This window comes from Narcine bancroftii, chromosome 5 (assembly GCF_036971445.1).
Source record: "Narcine bancroftii isolate sNarBan1 chromosome 5, sNarBan1.hap1, whole genome shotgun sequence".
NCBI lineage: Eukaryota > Metazoa > Chordata > Chondrichthyes > Torpediniformes > Narcinidae > Narcine > Narcine bancroftii.
The window spans coordinates 75,320,631-75,347,668 of record NC_091473.1 but is presented as its reverse complement, the minus strand read 5'-3'; the positions used below and the strand labels follow the sequence as shown (position 1 = coordinate 75,347,668).

The 27,038-nt window shown below is 41.1% G+C and overlaps 2 protein-coding genes across 4 annotated transcripts in view; both read right to left on the bottom strand.

The window, feature by feature from the left end:
• Positions 1-11,108, bottom strand: part of crb1 (crumbs cell polarity complex component 1) — a 105,830-nt gene extending 94,722 nt beyond the window's left edge. For all 3 annotated transcript variants that reach the window (XM_069937859.1, XM_069937858.1, XM_069937860.1), the window contains exon 1: positions 10,837-11,108. In XM_069937859.1, coding sequence (XP_069793960.1) covers positions 10,837-10,915 — 79 coding nt within the window. In that variant the 5' untranslated portion in view covers positions 10,916-11,108. The remainder of the gene's footprint in view (positions 1-10,836) is intronic.
• Positions 1-27,038, bottom strand: part of LOC138763549 (complement factor H-like) — a 613,078-nt gene that overhangs the window by 246,490 nt on the left and 339,550 nt on the right. The window lies entirely within an intron of this gene.

Here is a 27,038-nt window from a genome sequence, read left to right as displayed (position 1 = left end):
CATAGGCTCATGGGACAGAAGAACCTGTTACCATGTTGTATGTCTAAATTTAGTACACATCAGCAACTATCTCATATTCAGACTTAGATATTATCTGATCCTGAGAAACTTTTGTGGCAATGTTCTTCTCTGAGCCCTGGTATCAGGATCAGAGGAGGAGAGGTGAGCAAAGTTCTTGGGAGTCACTATCTCAGAAGATCTTTCCTGGACCCAACACACTAATGGCATAGTGAAGAAAGCACATCAGCATCTCTTCTTCCTCAAGAGTTTGCAGAGGTTAGTACGGCATTGGAAATCCTGGCAAATTTCTACAGATGAGTGGTGAAAAGTGTGCTGACCAGCTGCATTGTGGGGACACCAATACCCCCAAGCATAAACCCCTGCTAAAGGTTCTAGACACCATCGAGGACATCACAGGCAAAACCCTCCCCACCATCTAGAACATCTACGAGGAAGGCTGCTGTTGGAGAACAGCAGCAATTATCAAGGAGCCACACCACCCAGCACATGCTCTGTTCTCGCTGCTACCATCAGGAATGTGGTATAGGTGCCACAAGATGAGCACCACCAGATTCAGAAACAGCTGCTACCCCTCCACCATCAGACTCTTCAACAAGATATTCAATCAGGCCTCATTTAGGACTTTATTTCCCCTCTCTATATTCACAGCTGTTATATTTTAACGTTCACATGTGCGCATTGTGTAGAGTATTTTTGCATCTCCAATAAATAGTAGTTCTGCCTTGCCCGCAAGAAAAAGAATCTCAGGATTGCATGTGATGTCATCTATGTACTCTGACAATAAATCTGAACTTGGAACACATACAAAAGTACCACAAGGCAGCTTACTACAACTTTCTCACAAGCAAGAATGTTTAGTCTTGGTAGTGATCATCAACAACTGTAATGAATAATAGAAATTAGGTACTACTACCCTTGCCCAGATGGAAAGCACTTGGATCCTGTTACGAAATGTGCTTGACAAAGGCAAGTTATTTTGTTCCTTTATTTAATTATTGCACCCTTCTCAGAAAGATGGCAGATGCACTCAGATTTAAGTGGCGTCTTGCTAAACAGTTAAATACCTTTCAATTCTCTGCAAACAGATGCGCATTCATTAATGCCAAAGCCCTATGTCAGTGCTAATCTTCTGACAACTGTACAGATTGATCTGTTAGAAGGAAAACAGATGAACGTCTTCGTGGACAAACAGGCCAGTCATCATTCACACGCAGAGTGCACATCTTTAATTATGTCTATTTCCAATATGCAGTCGGTCACTATCCTCAATATTGAGCTACTAATTTATTATTTTAACCATTATTTGGTTAAACACAAAACAAAATGAATTAAACCTATTAACACTCCATATTACCACTTATGGTATTCTAAATTGATCTAATTTTTGTCAATACTGTCACAACCAACAATTATGATTATGAAAACCAAGCTGTTAAATCAGCATAAACCTGCTTGCAGATTGAATAAACTATTGCAATGTAATTGAGTGCTACTGTTTATAAACATTTGCTGCAAAAAAACCCCAAATATCATGCAAAGCAACACATGCATATTTTAAAATAAAATTCCTTCAGTTATGGAAAGATTAAATTTATGTAGAGCACTCAGTATTTTGGACTCTTACAATGGGAAGCCTGAACAAAAAAAAAATTACCTAACTTCTCAGAGAAAAAATAAATTAGGACTCTTCCTTCAAATGCTCATGCTGCCTTTGACAGGAGGGTTGAGGTTCTGTAGTAGTTTTCTTAACCATTAAATCAGAGCAGTTTTAATACTCCTCCACCCTCCACTCTCCATCATACTTTATGAAATGAAGTCATGGCTCCAAAACAAATGAAAGGTCATTAAAGAGAAATACAAAGTACTATTCCAATTCATTTACCAAAATTAAATGCCGATATGCTGCTTCTCACAGTTCATGGAATGCAAACATTTGGGCTATGCATTTTGAAAAATATTGCATAAAGATTAAATTTTATATTTAAATTTAATTTTTAAAAAATCAGACATACAACACAGTAACAACACAGCCCAGCCATTTCCGTCCATGAATCTGTGCCGCCCAAATTAATCCCAATTAACACTCACCCTTGGTATGTTTTGAATGGTGGGAGGAAACCAGAGCCCCCAGGGAAAATCCATGCAGTCTCGGGGGAACATACAAACTTCTTAAACACAGCACTGTGACGAGAGACACCGAGACAGGCCATTTAATAAATAAGGCATAGAAGGTTTACCAGAATGTTACCTGGGTTTAAGCATCTAGAGTATAGGGAGAGATTGGACAGATTAGGTCTTTATTCTTTGGAGCGTAGAAGGTTGAGAGGGGATTTGATAGAAGTATTTAAGATTATGAAAGGGATAGACAGAGTGAATGTGGATAGACTATTTCCGTTAAGAGGAGGAAAGATTAAAACAAGAGGACATGAGTTAAGAATTAAGGGGAAGAGGTTTAGAGGTAACATGAGGGGGAACTTCTTTACTCAGAGAGTGGTAGCCGTGTGGAATGAGCTTCCGGGAGAAATAGTGGTGGCGGAGTCAATTGTATTATTTAAGAAAAGGTTGGACAGGTATATGGATGAGAAGAAGATGGAGGGTTATGGGCATTGTGCAGGGAGGTGGGACTAGAGAGGGGTGTTTGGTTCGGTGTGGACTAGAAGGGCCTAATGGCCTGTTTCCGTGCTGTAATTGTTATGTTATGTTATGATATAGCAGACACATATGTATGTAGATGGGCAAAAAAAAGTCAAATTTTGATGCAATGGGGCGGTCTGTATAACATTGCAAGGAATGCTATAACATCATAAGAGATATCAAAGAGAGCAGCTAAAAAATACTGTTCCCCTCTCCTGCACCACCCTCTATTCTCATCCCATTAATGAAATTTAACCAAGGTTGTCCAGTGCGCTGTCCATATAAGGACACCAAAATATATCTGGCAGAGAACATATTTACTCATGAGACATTGGCTTTGGGCAAGAAACTGAAGCTGGCCCATCTCAGAAAGAGTGATTACTAATACAACAGCAATATTGCAAGAGCCCACCTCACTGACAAAAGACAAAGGAGAAAAAACCCAACACCCAACCCCAACCCACCAATTTTCCCTTGCAACCGCTGCAACCGTGCCTGCCTGTCCCGCATCGGACTTGTCAGTCACCAACGAGCCTGCAGCAAACGTGGACATACCCCTCCATCAATCTTCGTCTGCGAAGCCAAGCCAAAGAAAGATTGCAACATGGTTGAGTTTTGATCTCCCAGCACTATCATATGAGAAAGGCACAAGAGGGTGAAACTTTACAGTGAGCACAAGATGATTTTCCACAAATGTATAATTTGGTCTTGCTTAGTTATTAATTAATTTCAAAATACTAACACTGTATAGATATGTTCTCAATCAGATTTGAAACTTTAAATTTGTTTCTTTATACTCAGATGCTGCCTGACCTGCAGAAAAATCTCAAAACATAAAAAAAAAATCTGGTTCCCACCATGTGCAACATTTTGCTTTTGGAATATTACAAGGAGTTCACTTATGCTGACAATTTGTAGAAATGGTCTTTAGATTAGTAGCTTTTTAGAAAAAATACAATTTGGTTCCAAATGCAGGAACAGGAAGTTAATTGTGTCAACTTTCAGAGAGACACACCTTGCGTCATAACTGGCATGTGGGTAATTTTTTTTAAAGATCCTAATCCATATATACCCAAATGTATCAGTTTTTAAAAATATATATACATAGATCATCTTTTTATCTATCAATTAAATGTTGTCATCTCTACCTTTTCTTAAAAATCTGGTATTACAAGACAACAAGAGAAGTCCAGATTGGCCCATTGATCTGCACCATCATTTAAATCAACCCTATTTTTCTGCCTTCTCCCCATAACATTTAACTCCCTTACTAATAAAAAAAAATCAACCTCCGTTTCAAATCAACCCAATGACATGGCCTCCAAAGGCATCTGTAGCAGCATATTCCAAAGATTTGCAAAGAAATTTCTCTTCATCCTGGTTCTAAGGAGACAAAATTTATTCTGAGGTTATGCCCTCTGATCCTAGACTCTCCTACTATTGGAAACATCTTCTCCATGTATACTCAAGCATAATTCACACTGTGCATCTGCCCAAATCAGTTTAACATTTCCTTTGGTTCCTTTATTTATTCCACTACATTACTTCCCAACATTACATTTTTCTTTTGGGTGATATACAAATACATATTGATGGAAATTGGGAAGGAGAGTCAAGTAAGATTATTGCTTTAGGGGCAACTCACTGCCACTAAAGAGCTTGAAATGTCATTTTTAATTTAGTCAATCGAAATACTTCAAACACATTCACTTTTTAATTTTCATTTTAATAAGTTGAAGTTTTGACATTTGTGCAAAATTTGAACATCAATTTTTAAATTTAGACATACAGCTCCTTTTGGCCCATGAGCCCATGCCACCCAAACAACCCAATTAACCTTTAACTCCTTATGTTTTGAAGGGTGAGAGAAAACTGGAGCACATTTGATATTATAACCCAAAATGAATTAAGATTAACTTGCTCCAGTAATGAGTTCCGAATGAAGTTCTTCTTCTTGAAACCTTAAAAGTTGGGCCTTACATTTCAAGCACCAATTCATGAAAATGGTATTTCTAACTTTTGTGATGCAAGGAAAAGCAACACAAGTTTACAGATCCTAAAATGGGAAATACAACCAGCAAAGCCAGGACCTGAAGACAAATATGGAAAGAGCAAAAAAAAACATAAAAATCACTGCAACAATGCTGTTGAGATGAAAATGGTGGGTCAAGACTATACAGGAACAAATAATAAATTAGTAAGGTTATTCAAGGGAAAAGAAAGGAATAATGGCAAAAAAAATTAAAATAATATTTTCCAAAATCAAACAGTAAAAGGGTCTCCATTTTGTTTTGAGATATTGTCTATGTTTGATATTACTTGGAGGTTTCTTAATTTCTTACTGGATTTATAGAATACTTGCAGAAATATCATTTGTTTGTTTTCAGCTGCTGATAATGGCCTCCAAATTGGATGACTTGCAGGTTTTAAACCATCTCTTCAATGCCCAACATGGCTGGTCTGCTATTGCAACAGTGTACATTGTACTTTTCAACTGCTTTTTCTTGAGAAAATGTAAAAAATCAGGCTCCAGTACTTTTTTAAAATTGAAGAGTATTTGTTCCTTTCCTCTTTCCTAATCTTTCTCATGTCCTTTTCATTATAAAAAAGATCACTTTTCTGCGAGTCAGACTAACTGAACACAAATTGAGTCTCTACTTCCCCACAAGAATGACGATTTAAAAAAATACTAAATTGGCTGTAAAATTGTGGCCTACTGAAGGGGGCAACCTCTGTACCTTGAAGTTGTCTAAGGGGACAGGACAACAACTGGCCGGCTGTCAATCAGTCAGCCTGGAGGGATCAAGCCCCACCCGGTCGGGTGTCAATCACCCTCCGGGATATAAGCCTGCGCCGGCCACCTGAAGCTCACTCAAAGTTACTGCAGCTACAGCCAGCCTGGCTCTGTGGAAGTCTTTGTGGATTAAAGCCTGTTGTACAGTCTTTACCTTGTGAGTGTCTGGTTCTGGCTAACAGCGCACCACAATTTAATCCACAAAATTTTCCCACAGCTGGCATGGAAAAACTCCTAAGTGCGGGGAACCTCTAAGTCAACCCACAGCACCTGGAAGCCCAGACACACTTCGAGATCTGGCAGCACATGGTCGAGGCAATCATCAAGGCACATAAGGGTGGTATCCTTGGTCCTACTCTGGTCAAAGCTGGGTCCCCACGTCTTCCAGGCAACCAAAGGTTGCTCCACGTACAAGAGCACAATGGACAGTCTTGAGAACTTGTACAAGCCACTCATGAATGCGGTCTGTGCAAGGTACCTCCTCAACACCCAAGCCCAGCAACCCAGGGAGATGGCTGAGTCTTGCCTGGGACACCTGCGACAGTTGGCCCAGGGTTGGTGCAGAGAAGGTCAAGAGGCTGATCCGAGAGGCCTTCGTCCGAGGGCTACGCTCGAGGGCTATCCAGCAGAAGCTGCTGGAAGACAATATCTATGCCCTAACCAAGACAGTGGAGGTGGTCCAAATCAGGAAGTAGCAGCCCTGCACATCGAAGCCTTTGATTCCAGGTTCCCCAGGCTCCCTAATGGCCCTCTCACACTGCAGCTACAGCCCCAGACCAAGCTGGGGAGGAAAACGTCGCTGCGGCAGGCACCCAGTGCCCCTGTAAATACTATGGATCCTGGAGTGGGTCAGCCGACGATCGCGTCAAAATTGCCCAGCTAGGAATCTGTATTGTTCGCTAAAGTGTGCTTCTCAAAACCAGCTGACAGTTCAGGGGCCCTCTATGACCCCACTCCCCTGCGGACCCCTCCAAGTGCATGTACCGGGCAGTGCCATTGTCCCCGCTATGACTTCCACCTTCCCCAACTTCGACGATGCAACATCCTGCCCTGCCAGCAACTGTCGCAGTGTGTGCCCCGAACACCTGGACCAGCTCTCGCCCTCGCCGCTCACCAAGAACTACAACGACAGCACTTCCGGCTCACGGTGTGATGTCACTTCCAGCTGATGTAATGATGTCACTGCCTCTGGCCGCAATGACGTCATTTCCCCTGCAAAGAACACGTCTGGGGAAGGAGGCCAGCCATGGAGCATGCCCCCACATCTCGCTGCCATCTTGGGGCAGTCAGCGGCCGACATGGCGGGCCCCCAATGACATTGAGAATGATGTGGTCAACACAGGCAGTGACCAGGCTACCCTACCGATGCTCCCCACACCTCCGGGTGCCAATGGCTGCTGCACGCCGCGCTCCATGACCGATGTCGATGTGGTCAACACGGCGATGACCAGGCTACCTTACCGACACTCCCCATGCTCCGGATGCCATAAATCACTGCGCACAACTGGAGAGTGACAACTCCGACCCCAAGACAGTCCTGGCCGCCGCCACGCTGACCAGGGACACCCCTCATGACCTTGGGTGCACTATGATGGACATGCAAGTCAACAGGCAGGTAACAAAAGGTCTGTTCGACAGTGGCAGCACTGAGAGCTTCATTCACCCGAACGTGGCCCACTTCCTGAGATTAAAAGTCCACCCCACCACCTGCATGATCGCCCTTGCCACCAAGGATAAGACCCAGCAGGAGCACCCACCAGTCCAGAATGTCATCATCCAGTCCAGGACGACGCTGACCGGGCATACATTCCTGTCTTCAGGCAGCTATGGGGCACGCAGGACCTCTTTGACCACCAGGGGCCCGCTTCAGCCCTGGGAAATGAACCTGTCCTCCCACCCATCCAATATGACCCTCATACATCGACCCCGGATCCCCCCAGCCACCCCTCTGCGCAGCACCACACCAGTAACACAGACCCCTAACACCAGTCCCCCACATCCCCTCCAACCATTGGCCAGGGGCCAGTCCTACGACAGTCAATGAGACCCCGCCTGCCGCCGGACAGTCTCAACATGTAAATATTGTATGTGTTTGTGTATGTGTATAGTGGGAATGATTCCTGCCTCCCCCCCGCCCCGGGACAATTTTAAATAAGTGGGTGAATGTGGTGGTACACCACCGGCCTACTGCAGGGGGCAACCTCTGTACCATTGCAGGCAAAATCTTCGCTAGGATTCTCCTTAATAGACTAATACCTAATGTCGCCGAAAATGTCCTCCCAGAATCACAGTGTGGCTTTCGCGCATCAGAGGAACTATTGACATGGTCTTTGCCCTCAGACAGCTCCAAGAAAAGTGCAGAGAACAAAACAAAGGACTCTACATCACCTTTGTTAACCTCACTAAAGCCTTTGACACCGTGAGCAGGAAAGGGCTTTGGCAAATACTAGAGCGCCTCGGATGCCCCCCCAGGTTCCTCAACATGGTTATCCAACTGCACGAAAATCAACAAGGTCGGGTCAGATACAGCAATGAGCTCTCCGAACCCTTCTCCATCGACAACGGCGTGAAGCAAGGCTGCGTCCTCACACCAACCCTCTTTACTATCTTCTTCAGCATGATGCTGAAACAAGCCATGAAAGACCTCAACAATGAAGACGCTGTTTACATCCGGTACCGCACGGATGTCAGTCTCTTCAATCTGAGGCGCCTGCAGGCTCACACCAAGCCACAAGAGCAACTTGTCCGTGAACTATTTTTTCCAGACAATGCCGCTTTAGTTGCCTATTCAGAGCCAGCTCTCCAGCGCATGATGTCCTGTTTTGTGGAAACTGCCAAAATGTTTGGCCTGGAAGTCAGCCTGAAGAAAACTGAGGTCCTCCATCAGCCAGCTCCCCACCATGACTACCAGCCCCCCCACCCCCCACATCTCCATCAGGAAAAATGGTCAACCAGTTTACCTACCTCGGCTACACCATTTCATCTGATGCAAGGATTGACAACGAGATAGACAACAGACTCGCCAAGGCAAATAGTGCCTTTGGAAGACTACACAAAAGAGTCTGGAAAAACAACCACCTGAAGAATCAGCGTGTACAGAGCCGTTGTCATACCACGCTCCTGTTCAGCTCCGAATCATGGGTCCTCTACCAGCATCACCTACGGCTCCTAGAACGCTCCATCAGCGCTGTTTCGGCTCCAACCTCAACATTCATTGGAGTGACTTCATCACCAACATCGAAGTACTCGAGCTGGCAGAGTCCGCAAGCATCAAATCCACGCTGCTGAAGACCCAACTGCGCTGGGTGGGCCACGTCTCCAGAATGGAGGACCATCGCCTTCCCAAGATTGTGTTATATGGTGAGCTCTCCACTGGCCACCGAGACAGAGGTGCGCCAAAGAAGAGGTACAAGGACTGCTTAAAGAAATCTCTTGGTGCCTGCCACATTGACCACCGCCAGTGGGCTGATATCGCCTCCAACCGTGACTCTTGGCGCCTCACAGTTTGGCAGGCAGCAACCTCCTTTGAAGAAGACCGCAGAGCCCACCTCACTGACAAAAGACAAAGGAGCAAAAACCCAACATCCAACCCCAACCAACCAATTTTCCCTTGCAATCGCTGCAACCGTGCCTGCCTGTCCTGCATCGGACTTGTCAGTCACCAACGAGCCTGCAGCAGACGTGGACATACCCCTCCATAAATCTTTGTCCATGAAGCCAAGCCAAAGAAGAATATGTATGTGTATAGTGGGAACAATTCCTTGTTACTGCACCCACCCCCCCCTCCCCTGGACAATTTTAAAGAAGTGGGTGAATGTGGTGGTACACCACTGGCCTACTGCAGGGGGAAACACCTATATCTGCAGTAGTCTAAGGGGACAGGACAACACCTGGCCTGCTGTCAATCAGTTGGCCTGAAGGGATCAAGCCCCACCCGGTTAGGTGTTAGTCACCCTCCAGGATATAAGCCTGTGCCAGCGTCCTGAAGCTCACTCAGAGTTACTGCAGCTACAGCCAGCCTGACTCTATGGAAGTCTTTGTGGATTAAAGCCACAAAGTGGCAGTTGTACAGTCTTTACCTTGTGTGTCTGGTTCTGGCTAACAGCGCACCACAAAAATATTATACTCCTGGGGCTATCAAAGGTAGAAAACTATTTCTGTACTTCATACTGTGATTTTGGTTCCTGAATTTCAACTACCAACATTGTATTGGACTTCCATGATATTGCAAGATCTCTTATTTAAGAAACTGCAACAACTGCCTTCAATGTAACCACACAAATTAAGAGGCAGGACAACATTTAATAGAACTTTGATAACTTATTTTTGACATGAAATCCTAAAATGAATTCAGATCAACTTGCTTCAGTAGGAAAAGTGCTCTAGTAATGAGCTCTGACGGGTGTTATGACACCCGACTCAAAATCAGGGTTCCAACAGACCTTGCGCGTTCATATTTCGGCTGAATTTTGAAGGTCAAAGAATGGAGGTGATTATTTTTACAGATCCCCTGATTGGAAGCAAACATCACCAATCCAGAGCGCACGTTAACTGAACGTAGTAATTTTCAACTCGTTTGACACTAAATGTCAGAATTTCTCTCCCGAAGCATTGTCCAGAATATTAAATACTATGGGTCCTGGAGTGGGAACAGATATTAAAATCACATTGTGATGGAAATAAGGCAAATGAACGGCTCAGATGTTGCCATGGTCTCCAGAGGCGTTCATTTTATTTTGTGCCATCGATCTTCTCGGGGCAGAAAGAACAAAGATAAAGCTAATATTACATTTCCATTTGAAAACATCTTGTTGATCAGAGCAACACAGGGGAAACACATTAGACAAAGGCGACAAGCAGAACTTTCGGCTGACTCCTCGTCTAATGACAGCTGACTGGTGGAAAACCTCGATATTAACATTCAATAATCGACAAAATTCAATCTCCTCAACAGATTTTTAAAAAACCCCGAAAAACCGCTTGGATTAAAAGGATCGAAGAGTTCAGCAGTCTTTGTCCCACTTGTAGCAGATAGAATGACTCCGATCGGTTTTTGTTGCCTCCCTCCATCCATCAATCGATCCATTAAACAATAAATTCATTTGATTCGTGCACATTCCGACCCACTTCCACTTCAATCCAACCTAAACGACACGCAGAATAACTCGACGAACGCAATCTTCACGGCACTTCTGAAATGAACTTGCTTGGAGATTTAGTTCATCCATGATCCTTAGTCTGTGCGCTTCAAGAACATTTTAAATCAAACGATGTTTCAAACAAATGATTAAAAACTGGCCCAAATGAGCATTTCGAGACTCATTCATTCAGATCCACAAATTATGGAAAGGCAATGCAGAATATTAGATGTCCAGTGGGGAACTTACTCTGGGTGACGATGAACAGCAACAGGCGCAGGGAACGGATGAGCTTGGCGGTTTCTCTTGAACTGTCACACAAAGCCATGATTTTGAAATAGGAAATTCTGCAGCCGTGATGGACGAGAGCTCTTTCTCAGCGCTGGGGATTTCCAGCACCTCCGGACGCTGCAATGCTTCCCAAGGGAAAGCACTTGCCAGGAGCCGCCGCTCTCATCGCAGAGGCGGCCGTCACTGTCGCCTTCGAATTCGCTGCCAGGGTTCGAGCGGTTCTCCAAACACTCAACAGATCTGAATACTAATCGGATTGGATTGACTCTGGCCGAATCTTGTTTCGCAGTCCACGTGATTAAAATATGGTCTGGAAAAGTAACTCTTTATTTCTTCACAACGCTACATTAAACAGTCCACATGATATGTCGAAGCTTTTGTAATTTAGACACTGAAGACAGGTTTGATTTTATCAGTTATTTCCAATGTTTACAAGTGGTGGTTCCTAAGTCTTATTTTAAAAAAAAAGCGCTATGGAGGAAGCAAAATTATCAGTATTTTGTGAAAAGGTGATTCAAGAAACTATCAATCAGGTCGCATCGTGGAAGTAGTCTTTAAAATGAAACATTGACACTTTCTCCTTCCATAGTTGCGGCCTGACTTGCAATTGCCACCTTTCTCTTTTTAATCAAGTTTTCCAGCACATGCAGGTTTTTTTTTAAAAAAGTTCCCATTTATCTTTGGAAAAAAACTTAGCTCTTCAAGCCATACTTTGGTTTGGAATGTCTAAATGTTGTTCGGTAGATATTCTCTACCTCATTCTGTGAATTACTGCCAAACATTCGGGTAATGATTCTGCTTGTTTTTGTGGAATGGAAAATCAGATATTTGTAATCAAAAAGATTTAAACATGAATATATAATACTGAAGAACCTGAACAATGCCTCCTTATACTTCTGCTAAATGCTTGACAACTATGATATAAAGTGAATAATTCACATTTCTATTACATCTTTAGATCCCTTGGAAATAGAGTGAAGTACTTTTTTTTAAACATATTCACTGTTGAAGATTGAATAATTTCTTCACTTGGTTAATCTTTCAGAAAAGTTCATTTCAAAATCTAATATCTCAAGAAAAGTCATAGAGAAAGACAAAAGTCTGCAATTTGTTAATGTAAGGGATACTGGAATGTGAGGAATCAAGCAAGTGCTAATTAAAAATGAAGTATTATGGGTTAAATCAGGGTGAAGGGATACTGGAATGTGAGGAGTCAAGCAAGTGCTCATTAGAAACGAAGTATTATGGGTTAAATCAGGGTGAAGGGATGCTGGAATGGGAGGAAGGGTTATAAAAGTATAATAAAATAAGGATCTTCAAAACAGGATACCAAGTAGATAGCTTTAGCAAGTCTTGGGGATTGTTTAATGAGTGAAGAACAAAGACATGATATTTCCTGGCTAACAAGTTTGCAGGAAGGCACATAAACTGATAAGAAGTTAGAATCCACGTGGGCAGAATTACCTAATGCTAAACCAATCCAGGAGGCAGAAGAATGTTAGGGGGAAGGTATCTCTGTACTGAAATGAAATGTATAAAAGTTGGGTTAGCCTCAGTATCGGTGTGTATTCCCAGGGTAAGGGGAAGCACCCAACTTTGCATTGTTGTAAAAGTATAATAAAAGTTCTTTGTTCTCAATTTTTGTCTCGAGCAGAATAGTATTCGGAAATTAATTAATGCTAGACTAGCGATGATTAATTATAATTTTATTCATCAGCTATATTTAATGCCGGAGAAATTAAAAAAAAATTGGTTTTAGTAAGTTGGATTCTTGTTTTCGATGTGATCAGACGGCCAATACTTTTTTGCATACTGTTTGGCTTTGTGATCGATTGCAACAGTTTTGGAAAAGTATTCAATCTGTTTTTAACAGTTTATATAATATCCATCTTCTATTAGATCCCGATATATTTTTATTAGGGAACATGCAATCATTAATCGATTTAGGTTTAGAGGATTATCAGATTTCATTTATTTATTTAGCTTTAGTTGTGGTGAAGAAATGTATAGCACTTACTTGGAAAGATAGAAATATACTAACTTTAGATAAGTGGTATTTGGAAATGAAATTTTGTTTTGACTATGGAAAGGATATCTTTTTCAATGTCTTTTTATAAGTTAAAGTGGACTCCGTTTGCTAATTATATGCATTTAAGTTTGTTTAAGTGTGATATTTTAGTATTGACAATTTTTTTTTGTTAGAATTTTTTTAGGTTAAGTTTTATCTCTTTTTTTTGTAAGTGGGTATTTTTTTTCATATATAATGTCAATTTTATTAACTCTTTATTTTGGGGGGAGGATTGGACTAATTTTAAGTTAGACTATTAATACTGTGTTACAATTAACGGGTTATTTTGTGTAGTTTTCTGATGTAATATTGTAATCATACCTTTTTTTCTATTTTTCTTTAAATGTAATTCTTTATTGTATTCATGTTATAAAAATTTTAAATAAAGTCTTTAAAAAAAAATTTGTCTCGAGCAAATTCTGTGAAGGTACTTCTGTTTCTCACATTCATTTTAATGTTTATTCAACAGATACATGTTAACATGTATCTTACTGAAATATACTTTGTTTCTGCCAATGATACTTGCGATATAATCTAGTTGCTTTGCTGTGGCTTTTCCATACACCTGTCACTGTGTGTTGATCACTCAAGTTAATCTCTAGTGTTATGTAGTTGTGAGAGATGAGAAAAACTGACATTGCAATATGAACATGAAGAAATGAAGAAAATAAAATTGATACATAAGTAAATGAATGAAGCCAGTGCAAACAACATGAGACATGGATATTAGAAGGCAGGAAGCTGACACTGTCTGAGTAAGACAAGAATCTCCTACACCAGCAAGTTCACTGAATGAAGGAGAGAAGGACGACAATTGAGAATAGAAGTAGAGTTTAGTCTGAATGAGATAAGGGTCGCCAAGCCCCAGATAGAATTAGCAAGGCTTGCATAAATAATTAGAAGACCTTAGATGGTATTAGCAAGTTATACATATATAATTAGTAAGCCATACAACAGATTTTTCAAGTATGCATATTTAACTAGTAAACCCTAGACAAGATTAACGAACCCTGCAGATGAAGGGACTGTAGCCCTGAGAGTCGGGAAGGTGTGAATGGGGACAAGGGCTAGGATGTGAATAAGGACAATGGGAATAATGGCATAAGAAGACACCGACAGGATACCCCCTGGTCCTCCAAGTATACTGAAACTGCACGTAGGCAGGAAGGATTGCCTCTGCCAAACCCATCCAGGGGGCAGAAGAATGTAAGGGGGAGGGTATTCTGATGCTGAAATTTACTGTATAAAAGTTGGGTGAGCCCCATTGTGTGTGTGTGTATTCCCAGGGTAAGGGGAAGCACCCAACTTTGCATTGTTGCTGTAATAAATGTTCTTTGTTCTCAATTTTTGTCTTGAGCAATTTCTTTAAAGGTACTTCTATTTCTAACATAGTGAAACTGGCAGATGGCTCAGAAATGACCATCTCTTGAAATACTTGGACACTGGATTTCTTATGATTGGAGTGATGAAAGCACTCTAGGAATTTAAAATTAAGTCTAACCCAGGTTTTATGTACTGTACCCAACCCCCACCTTGGATAACCAAGGACTTCACACAGCCAAACTGGCCAATTTAGCGGGTCTGTAGCAGGTAATCTGGCTGTATGAAAGGTCCCAACCAACTGGGCTCTGACTCTTGGTGGGAGCAAGTTAACTCGTGAATCACTCTGCCAGTGTGAATGTTCGACTAGCTCTACCAGGTACCATTAGTGACGTTAGTGCCTGCGTGTGTGCGTTAGTCTGGTAGTATTATAAGTAATCTTGAGATGATTTAAAGCACAGGTTCGCGCGGCACAGTAATATTTCACAAGGTGACCAGTGGGGCGGTCAGTGCTTTAAATCATCTCAGGAGGTGAGCACTGATGGAAAATTTACCAAAATCAATTCATTTTGCTGAAAAATTCTCCGATGAGATTTAAAAAAAAAACACAATTTCATTAACCGATGGATATTTTACTGAAGGAAAATTCAGCAATGAAATAAATCACCGACAATTCAATTCACCGACTTCAAAATTCATTAAAATATTCACCCGTCATCTGGTCGACACAGTCCGGGGGTTGAGATGCGTACTGGCTCCCCAACTGCAGAGCTCTGGATCTTTAGACACCAGGACCACGGTGATGCGAACTAGCAGACTCTCTCACCCCGACTGCAGGGCTATCGGTCTTGGGGTGACAGGTGGGGGATGGAGGGAATGCTCCTGGCAGCCTGTCCCAGACACCTACCTTCTGTGCACACTGGTCAGGTTATTTATGATCTAGTAGGAGCTATCACTTTTTAAAAAAGTTTTAACACACTAGTCAGGTTGCTTAAAAATTTGTTAAAAATTCCAAAAATCCAACATTTCACCTGTCAGCTGAGATGCGCAAGGAGGAAGTTAAGCTGCAGTAAACGGCCTTCCCTCGACTCAAACCATTGCCGACGGTCCATGTCTGGCAAACCAACTCTGGCGTTGAGAGATCCACGCTCACCCCCAATAAGAATTAGGTTGGGAGTGACTTTGGACCCAGTTCTACCCTGTTTTTGGTACACCCTCTCAGCACCATCTCTCCAGCGGGTGAAGCTGACAGGGTGCTCCTCCATGGGCTTGCCTTCCATTTCCTCCTCCGACCCCCAACTGCAGACAATAGTGTGACAGAGTATATAGACTTTTTTGCGAGATAAATTGGGAAAGGTTTGTTTGAGTAGGTCACATACAAACACTTTAAAACAGATCTTATTTAAAATACTAGAGCTCTGCTAATGCTAGACATATCGGCTCCACAGCTTTTGCAAGAGCTTTGGAGAGTTCCCAAGAGACTTCACTAACAGATTGTTGTTTACAAAAAGGCAACAAATGAAAGAGCTTGTTGGAGCTACAGATTGACTGGAGCTGTTCTATGAAGATCATGTGGTTTTGCAAGCAGAGAGAGTCAAAAACAGGCTTTCTCTCAGAGAGAGAGATGGTGATCACTTCTACAGTGTTACAGCCAGCAACAGCAGTTGGAACAGGACAAGATTGTGGAAACCCCATGTGGAAGACGGGTTGTAAGTGCTTGATTCAGCCTGGTCAAAGCCCTTGTGGTTCATGCAGAGGAGAGGACTGACTGTCTAATGTTTCACTTGGAATAACTGAAACAAAAGGACACTCTGTTGTGACCTGAAAGAAAGAGGTTATCATCTGGAGAACCCTGAAGGGGGCAAGTTTCAGCAGCAAGACACTGAAGTGGCTTTGTGTCCATCGTACAACAAATCTCTCTCTGAAAACCAACAAGAACCTTCCTGAGCGGTAAACATTTACCTTTCAAGCACCAAAGCCTGGTGACAAATTCTGTGCACAGTATAAGAATTGCCTGCAACCAGTGAACTTGGAGGAATGAGAAGTGAGATTGGACTGTGAACCAAAGAACTTTTCTGAACTTGCACACATATTACATACATGTGGGCTTAGAATTAGAAGGAGGTTAAGTTAGGTCAAGTAAGTCAATAGAGATAAGGTAAAGTTTGATTCTATTTTCATGTTTAAACATAATTAAAATCAACTTTTGTTTAAGTAACCATTTGTCTTGGTGAATATCTATGGCTGCTGGGTTTTTGGGTCCTCTGGGCTCGTAACAATAGGGGTGGGGGATCATTGGTGACCAGGACCATGGCACAAACCAGTCTGAAACCGGCATCCAGCTGTGCATCCCCGAGAGGGGAGTGGGAATGGCAAACTCCCCTGTGTGCACGAGGGGTTAGAACTAGCACAGAGTGCCACAGGAGCAACAACCCAATGGTCCTTAATTTAAAGCTTTATAAAAGCACAGGTCACAATAACTTAAAAATGTATATTAAGTTGGTGAATTTGATGGTCGATTTTTCCATTGATGAATGTAATAATCAGTTAATTTTCTTGGGTTGAATTTGAAAGTCACAAGATTACTTATAATACTTAATACAATCTAATGAAATGTAAATAGTTGTTATACTCTACTGTTTAGGGAATAATGACAAGCTGGTCCTACGTTTGAATAGTCTGAAGCCCACTGTCGTAGATTTTCCCATGGCCTTTTATACATTGTGCACAAATGTCCTATTAAATGTGTGTGTTTTTCCCCAGAGTCTTTTATACATTGAGTGCATATGTGCTTTATTCCTGCTAGTACCCTGCGAGTGTGTATACGTCACTCATGTCATGGTGTCACCACTGGAGGTGGGGACCTCCTTAGATCCAAAAGATCCAGATGAACCAGGTAAATCATGGTCCAGTGTGAATAGCTTACTAAACAGTAGAGTATACTCCCTAAACAGTAGAGTATAACACTATTTACATTGCATTAGATTGTATTAAGTATTATAAGTAATCTTGAGACTTTCAAATTCAACCCAAGAAAATGAACTGATTATTAAATTCACCAACGGAAAAATCATCAACCATCAAATTCACCAATATACATTTTGAAGTATTGTGAATTGTCCTTTTATGTTGTGAATCTGAGGGGACATCAACTGCATCCAGTACTCAAGTTGTGGCCTCCTCTACATTGGAGGGACTGGATGAAGACTGGGAGATCATTACACTGAGCACCTTCCCTCTGTCCACTGCAATAACAGGACCTTCCTTGTGGTCAATTATTTTAATTCTACCCACCTTTCCTATCTATCCATGGCCTCATGCACTTAAAATGAAGGAATAACATTTTATATTCTGTCTGGCACTCTCCAACCACATAGCATTATCATTGACTTCTCCATTTTCCATTAAATCCCTACACCAAATCTCTCTTTCTCTATCTCCTTTCCTCCAGATCCTCACCCCCTTTCCGTTTCTCTCCATTCAGCAAACTACACCCTCCCCTATCACCTCAGCTTTTTTTCTTTTTCCCTCCCACTGATATGCAATGACTTCTTACCTGTTAGTCTCTGCTCCTCTCCCTGCCTTTCCTGCCTTCTCCTCCAGCCTCCCCCCCCCCCCCAGCTTTTTATTCAGGAACCTATCTACTTATTGCTCATACTTTGCCGAAGGGCTCAGGCCCAAAATGTTGCTTATCCATTACTTCCTATAGATATTGCGTAACCTGCTGAGTTTCTCCAGCACTTTTGAGTATTACACTACATACGCGCCATCTGTAGACTTTCCTGATTAACAGATTTGATGTTTCAGATCACAGGTCCTTTGTTAGAACCCTTCTTTGACCTGAAATGTTAAAACTCTCTCTTCAAAGGGGTAAAGCCCGAAACATTGATTGCGGTTTACTTCCTATGAATGTTGCATGATCTGCTGGGTTTCTCCAGTGCTTTTGTGAATTGTACTCTCTCTGTTGATGCTGTCTGAGTGCGTGACCTGCTGAGCATTTTCTGTTTCATTTCAAATTTCAAACATCTGCAGTTTTTTTTGATTTTCATCTTTTAGGAATTTCTTTGTAGCCAACCTTAACCAGTCAGTTCTTCTGTGGAGAGTAAGTTGTGTTAAATATGCAAAGTTCACTGAAAGACCAAATGGGACTGAGTGAGGTATGGATATGCTGAAGTTGTATAGACAACTCTGGTCCCTCATGTTAAAAAATGTCAACTATAGTCACCTTTGGAGATCAAAAGCTTAGAAGCAAGCCTAGCTCTCTTATACTTGCACCAAATAAAGCAATTAAACAGAACTGATTAGTTATAACACCTGTGAAGCCAAATGTCCCAAACATTATGGTGCCCTGAAATGAGGAAATTATGTAAAAAAAGTGCTGTAATTTTACATTGACAAACCAAAATGTATACAAATACCCTATAATAAAGACTAGAATGTGAACTTTAATCACAAATGAATTATTTGATTTCAATGTTTTCAGTAAATAAAAAAAAATCATCCTCTAACGTCCCCTCAAACTTTCCTCCACTCACCTTAAATGGATATCCTCTGATATGAGGAGAACGAAAATTGGGAATGTTGAAGCACACAAGCCGGGGAGGTGAGCTGAAACAACAGTGCTATGATATTTCTTACCAAACACGAATCTCCAAACTGGAAAGCAGTAATAGGTGTGCAGAAAAAGAAATGTTGAATGAGAAATGCCTGATCTGGAGAAACAAAACTCGTGCTAAAAAAAGGAGATTCAAACAGGAGTAGAAAAACAAACAGCTGTACTAATGTAGAATGTTGAACCATGATTGTTAAAACAGGAGTGATAAAAGGATACCCCAGAATAGGATTAACCAGAGAAGTCCATGAAAGCAGGCTGAAATTGGGTGCCCAAGCAGATATGTTTGCAGAACAGAAGCAGGATTGCTGAAACTATATCAGCCAAAAAGCAATGTCCAAAACAAAAGTATCAAATTAACAGTGCTAAAAGAAGAGAATCGTGAATGCAGAAGTTCTGGAGGACTGCAGAAACCAGTGCCCAAAGTGTTTGTTTAATTTTCATTGCCTGTTATAAGTTGTGGTCTCATATCTCTGACTTTCTCCCAGAAGTATAGGGAGCTCTGTGGTGCAAAATCTTATGATGGTAGCTTGCATCAATATCTGTCTGAAATAAAAGAAAGTTGATGAAATGCAGTCATAGAAATAATTTTGAACACCGTATCATAGAGAGAGAAGGAAAAAAATACTGAGTTAACTAACATTGATTGCAGAGAAGATACATAATTTAAAAAAAGTAACCTTGAAAATAGTTTATCAAAACAAAAGCACATGAACATCCTGTCCATTGACTTCCTTGGAAAAGACTGTGGAACTCTATTTCAAGTGATCTGAAAGATCTTTGGATTAATTTTGCATGTAAATAAAGCTAATATTCCTGTTACATAGTATAAAATCTGGCTCTAATGGGATCACTTTGAAAAATCTCAATATTGAGACCTTATCTATTAAATAAAACTGTATATGGTATGTATTAATGTTTTATCTGTGAACAAGATTTAAAAAGACTCAAGTCACTTGACAAAGGCAAAGTGAAAACCTACAGCCTGCAGGTCAGTAGGTCTGTCCTGATTATCTGTTCCACCTCACCAGCAGCAATTGAGAGATGCATAAACAGATGGGTTGAGTTTAACTTAAAATGTATTAAAAATTGTCAATAATAGAATTAATTCAATAAACGTAACACCCAAACATAAGCCTTTATGGCAACTCTACATACTAACAACAGATATTTAAAAGTCCAAGCTCAAAAAGCTCCAAAACAGAACCTCAAGTCAGTCAAGTCCATCAGTCAAAAAGGAATAGCTCACAGACTCAGATCTCCAGGCTTGGAATTCTTAGTTTACTTGCTCACTGGTCTTTTAGTTGGTCATGGATCACTGTAGGCTTACGTCCTAAAGACTTTCTGGAGTTTCAAATGTGGCAATGACCACTTTTAATTTCTTTACATGGGAATTTTCACCCAGTCTCTACATGAGGTTCACACCTCCTGTCACACAAGTCTTTCCCTCTAAACACCCTGTCACATGAAGCCCTCCTCTTGGAAGGGAACTGGAGAAGCTCAGGTTGGACACAAACTGCTGTCAGGGCAACAGTGCTGGCACCCACAGACAGAGTAGCTCGGTCTTCTTTCTCCCACTGACAATAATGTACTTTATTAATTTTGAAACAGTCATTATTTCTTTTTTACTGAAGACAATGACAATTCTCATTTCCCATAAAAAAGGAGACAAACCATACTTGAAATGCACAACATTGATCATGTAAAATAATAATGATTATTTAATGTAATTATCATAATTTCGATTGGTTAGGCAGGAGGGTAATGGAATGGTTAATGTAATTTAATACAGATAAATATGAGGTGTTACATTTTGGGAGGCTTAACATGGGTAGAACCTGCATAGAATTGGGAAATGTTCTAGAGCAGAGTCTAGAAAAATAGCACCTTGAAAGTGGGATCACAGATGGATACAGGGTCAAAAAGGCTTTTGGCACATTGGTCTTCAGTCAAAGTATTGACGCTGGGAGGTCATGTTGTAGTTGTGTAAGATGTTGGTGAGGCCCCATTTAAAGTATTGCGTTCAGTTTTGGTCAACATACTGCTGAAAATATGCTGTCAGTCTGGGAGTGTGTCATTTTTAAAATATATATAGTAATGTTGTTAGATGGTTATAATATGTATGTTTGCACGATGGTGCTTCCACAAAACACCGAATTTCATGACTTGATTATGACAATAAATTCTGATTCTGAGAAGGATGTTACCAGGACTCGGGAGCCCAGGCCACAGGGAAAGTTTGAGCAGGAGAGCTTTATTCCTTGGAGTGCAGGAGAATGAGCAATTATCTCATAAAGATATACAAAATCATGATAAGAATAGATTGGGTGAACACAAAGTCTTTTGCCCAGAGAAGGGGAAATCAGTAACCAGAGAACATTGGTATTTTCAGCTCAATTGGGTTTTGCATGCCATGATTTTGGCAGAAAGGGAAATGATTAGAGCAGAATTGTTGAAGACAGGGAAGACTGGACCAAGACCCAAACAATGGAAATGGAGGGGAATGCTCAACTGAGGAAAAAAAATATCAGAAACACTGGTTTTGAATGTGAGGTCACAGCACAGTGATAGAAATAGAGACTACCAATATCCCCTTTCACACTTAATCTCTCAGCCCTCTATTCATTACAGGCCTTTCCTTTTACTCAGTTGTCCTCTTCCCCCAAAGTCATTTAGGGTGGCCATTCCAAAGGAGGACATGGTCATAGGTTACCATATATAAGTGTGTTTGCATTTGTTGTTTTTTGCAATACTGTTTAATTTAAACGGTATTGCAAAAACAGCACCTAATAGCCCGAATATTCCTGGGATTGTCTGATCTCAGAAGCTAAGCAGACACAGAAATGATTACCACTTGGAGGGGAGACCAACTAGGAACACCAGGTGAGGGGCACTTGACAAAGTGGCAACTCTCTGTCTACCTTACAATAGACAAAAGGTAAAGAATTTTATGTTACATTCGAAATACAGTATTACATGACAATAACGGAACCCTTACCTTTATTTTTCCTTTCTTCCAAACAACTGCTTCTGAAGATCTGTAATTTTTATTTAACTCCAAAACATATACATTTGTCTTATTTTACTGTCAAATGCATGTTTCTTTAGTTTTGCTGAGCCTGATCCCTGTTTCATCCATTTAATTATGGATCAAATCACAGTCAACCATTTAATCAAACAATTCAGCCCAGCTGTTGGACACTTTAAACAGAAGTCTGTTTAAAAATTTGCAAATATCAAATTTTAATGAGTTGGCAAAGGCTAGGCCACTTCTCGATGTACCAAAGTTCTCACTTGCTGAAGACTCAGCAACATAAGATACACCAACAATAATATAAATGCATACAAGACAAAAAAATTATAAATGTCAAAGGATTGATACATAAATACTCACAGTTGGAGTTAGCGCAAGACAAAATGTAAAGATTCGTTCATGTAAACAGCTTTTTTTGGTTTTTTTGCAACAAAGGCTCTCAAAAATGTTCCCCATTCTATCAGACTGTGTGACCCCACTGATATGGTGGCTTAAGGAACCTGACACTCAGTGCTAATGGATAGCCAAGACAGTCAACATGTTTTTAAGCCTATTCCAATAAAAATGAAGTGTTTTTGAGCCGTCAGAATAAAATTACAATAAATTTACAGTATATATTTCAATATGTCAGGGAAATTTAAGACACCAGAAAGGAAATGGTTTAGATTCATTACTCCAATATGTTCACATGTAGCATGTTCTGTTTTAACTCTTGCCCATATTACTTTATTGAAGACTTATTTCTGCAGTTTGGTGTTGAATGTTGATAACTGTCAACTGAAAGATCATGGGGGTTGAATGAAATATCCCTTTGAGGAGCATCAAAAAGCCAAATTAATCCATTCCTTTTATTTGCAATTTCAGGCTCCTTTCTTATTTGCAAGAGTGTGTTGTTCAATGCCAACACATCTCAGCAAGGGGCTGACATTGGGTGGTGCAGCAGCAAAATTAGTCCATTCAGTCCATTGACTCTGCTCCGTGTTAGGTCTGCTTTGTTCATGAATGAGTGAGACAAACACCAGACTGAGTCGAAATCAGGGTTCTTTGTTCTTTATTACCGGATTGTAACACTTGCAACTAACAGTGTTAGTTGGAGAAGGCGCATTCTGCCGTTATCAGCAAGTGGTGTTTTTTTATACCTCAGGATACGTACTTAGTAAATTATCATACCATGACATTGTCCAATGAATAAACTGTTGCTACCCTTCTCTGTTAGTCTGCTGCTCATCATTCTTGTTAGTGCAAAGCTTATCTTGAGTGTACAAGGTCACATCTGCATTCTGTTACTCCTTAGTACTGGGTGACTCCTTCTCCGGTCCCATCTCATGATGTTTTTACCTTACATCCGCCATGCGAATCATGGCTGACGCACTTTTCCTCTCAACTCCATTCTCATGCCTTCTCTCATAACCTTTGATATCCTAACTAGTCAAGAGCCTATCACAAATAGTCAACACAATTAAACTCAGTCTGTGCCTTTTCAATTTTTGAAGTGATGAGAGTTCTTTAAAATTATAATTCCAGGTTCTAAATGATTGAGCAGGGCACTGCACTGACAAAATTGGGCTCCACGATTTTTTCACGTTGAACTGGAGGAATGGTTGGGGGAGGTGCAAAGGAGGAGCAAGTTACCAAATCTTTGGGATCATTCACCAGTTCCCATCACACACTTGGCAATGGTCAATTAGGGCTCTTACATTTTCATACATTGACAATGCCAGTCGAAGAGGTGCAAAATGATTTGATATATGATAGTTTAGTGTTATATACATAATCTCAATTGCACAGATGTACTAAACTTCCCACATGCTGAAGACACAGTAACATAAGATACACAAACAATAATAATATAAACTAAATTCACATAAGACAAAAAAAATTATAAATGTAAAAGGATAGATGAATAAATATTCACGGTTGGAGTTAGTGCAAGAACAAATGCGATACAGTATTTCAATCATGCAAACAGATATGGGGAGAATGTACAAACTCCTTACAGACAGCGTGGGATTTGAACCTCAGTCCTGATCTCTGGCGCTGCAAAGGCGTGTTCTGCCCATGCATTTGATGACATGCAGAATTCCTCAGATTTCTTGGAGAGTAGATATATACTTTCTTGTCCCTTCTTCAAGGTGTCACCAGGGGAAGTCCTTTGACATGTTCAGGAAATTAGTAATACTTCTGTTTTTACCATTCTCCTTTCAATGAAGATACGTGTATGGATCATCAACCTCCCTTTCCAAAAGTCTACAATAAGCTCCTTGATCTTGCTGATATTGAGATTGTTTTTTATTGATGGAGATTGAATGTGAAGATATGCTATCCCTCGATTCACCAGCTCTGAAAAAGATATCCCACATACTTTGAATGCTAGTTCATCAGGAACATCATGAGTTAAGTGGCAGGCAATACTGCAGCCAATACAGGTGTTAAGAAAAAGACCTTAGCAGGAAGTGAGGTTGCTCATGAGTCCTGTTACACAGGACTCAGGTTAACATATCACTGGGTAAGCCTGCAGAAGAAGACATTGATGCCAATATTGAGTTAACTACTTAGTATGATATCAAGACCTCCAGAGAACATTTATGCAGTGAGGAAAAAGCCTGATGGAGTCTTGGATCAAGAGTTTTCAGTGTGGAAGTCATGTATACACCAATGGTGTCTCTGCATTGGCAGGATAAGCAAACCATGCCAGTGTCCTTTTCAGGCCAACATTTTCAGTGTTGAGACCTTAACAACACATAGTCAGCTCCACTGGGAAGTGCACGTCCTTCACATGATCAACATCAATTTTTGAAACATACAAGCTGTTTTGAGGAAAAACAGAGGTAATTAGAAAAGAAGCTTGAAGAATTGGGATCGAGGTTCAAATACCACGCTGTCTGTAAGGAGTTTGTACATTCTTCACATGTCTATTTGCATGATTGAAACATCACTACAGACTCTTGGCCACAAATTGTCAGTGACTGATGTGCCTTTGGGATGTCACTTGTGTTGCAAGCCCAAAGGACCCCAAAAGTAACTACTTAAACAAAAGTTGTTTTTAATTATTTTTAAACATGAAAACAGAATCAAACTTTAACTTATCTCTATTAACCTAACTAAACCCAACTTAACCCACTTTTAATTCTAAGCACACGTGTATGATGTGTGTGTAAATTTAAGAAACATTCTTTGGTTCACAGTTCAATCTCACTTCACATTCTTCCAAGTTCTCTGGTTGCAGGCAATTCTTACACTGTGCACAGAATTTAACATGTATAAAGTTCAACAGACTTTGGTACTCGAAAGATAAATGTTTACCACTCAGGAAGGTTCTTTGGAGGTTTGCAGAGAGAGATTTGTTGTTCCAGGATTTCCACAACTGAGGTACAATTAGTCACCTCAATGTCTTGCTGATGAAACTTGCCCTATCAGGGTTCTCCAGATGATAACCTCTTTCTTTTAGGCTACCACAGAGTTCCTTTCTGTTCCACTTATTCCAGGAGAAACATCAGACAGATAGCACTTCCAGCCATCCGCCGTTCTGGAATTTGTTTCATTTCAAACCAACTTCTCCTGTTTGTTTCAGCTGTCTCTCTCTCTCTCTCTCCCCAACTGCCAGAAAGCCCATGTGACTTTCTCACTTGCAAAACCCCTGACCTTCTCCAGAAAACAATAGATATTAGTCTTCTTATTCAAGCTGTTGTCTTTAGGTAAACAAAAACCAAGGAGTAATCTTTCTGTGCACTTTGTCAAAACCCTTGCAAAGAGCTTTTAATAACCGGAGCATCTCCTGGCTGTTGCTTCAATGACGTGATTTCAATTAGCACCTACTTGTGAAATGTGGACAGCATTCTCCATAGTTTCTGAAAATTCACTGAATATGAGTTCTTCAATATTTCAAATAAGATCTGTTTTAAAGTGTGTGTATGTATGCAACCAACTCTAATTTTACCAATTTATCTCCCAAATACATCTATCACATATTCTATCACACTTGAAACACTGAATTCATGTACCAGGAGTACACAGAGTCTCAATGTAAATCATGCCAGTTGCCATTCTCGTAGTCAGGCATTCAGAGGATTGACAGATCCTTTTATGCCAATCTATATGACACTAAGGCTAATTTTTTAGACAACGGCAAGAGGGAATATCTGGATCAGCCAATTACTCTTGTGGAGCTGTTGGACTCCATCCGTTCCTTTGGGTCATGAAGGACTCCCGTAAACGATGTCCTACTGGATGATTTGAACACTGCTCTCTGGGAATAGCCCAAAACTGCTGGAAGTACACAGTGCTATGCTCCTAGCAGGAAGCATGCCAGACTCCATGAGGAAAGGCATCATCACCCTCATTTTCAAACAGAAGGGGGAGACAATGGATATTAAGAATTGAAGACTCATTTCATTGCTATATGTTGACAACAAAATTCTGTCCAAGGCCATCGCCATTGAGTTAAGTCTGCCATGGGGCAGGTAATCCACCCAGACCAGACCTGCATGGTTCTGGGCAGGAAAATCTCTGACAGCCTCAGGTTGCTCATGGATACCATCGCCTATGTGGAGGACAGGGGCTTGCACACCTGCCTGGTTAACTTCGAGCAGGAGAAGGCTCTTGACTGAATATTGTACATTCTCTAAAATGGGCTTTAGGGAGGGAATCCGGAATTGTTTAAACTGCTCTACACAGACATCTGTCGCGCAGTCCACATCAATGGGTGGGAAACAAACAGCTTTCCCATCAAGTCTGGAGTTTGGCAAGGTTGCCCACTGTCTCCGTCTTATTTGTGTGCTCCATAGAGCCCTTTGCCAATTCCATCAGGAAGGACAAGGGCATGAAGAGTGATGCGGCTAGGCAACAGAGGCACTCAGGCCAAAGCCTCCCTGTATGTGGACCACATTGCCATCTTCTGTTTGGATACACGATTGGTCAGAGTGGCATAGCGATTAGTGCAATGCATTGACAGTGCCAGTGGTTGGCACCAGAGTTTGAATCCTACGCTGTCTTTAAGGAGTTTGTATGTTCTCTTTCTGTCTGCGTGGGTTTTCCCCGGGTGCTCCAGTTTCCTCCCAACATTTGAAATGTACCGGGGTGGAGGTTAATTAGGTGTAAATTAGGCAGCACAGACTTGTGGGCTGAAA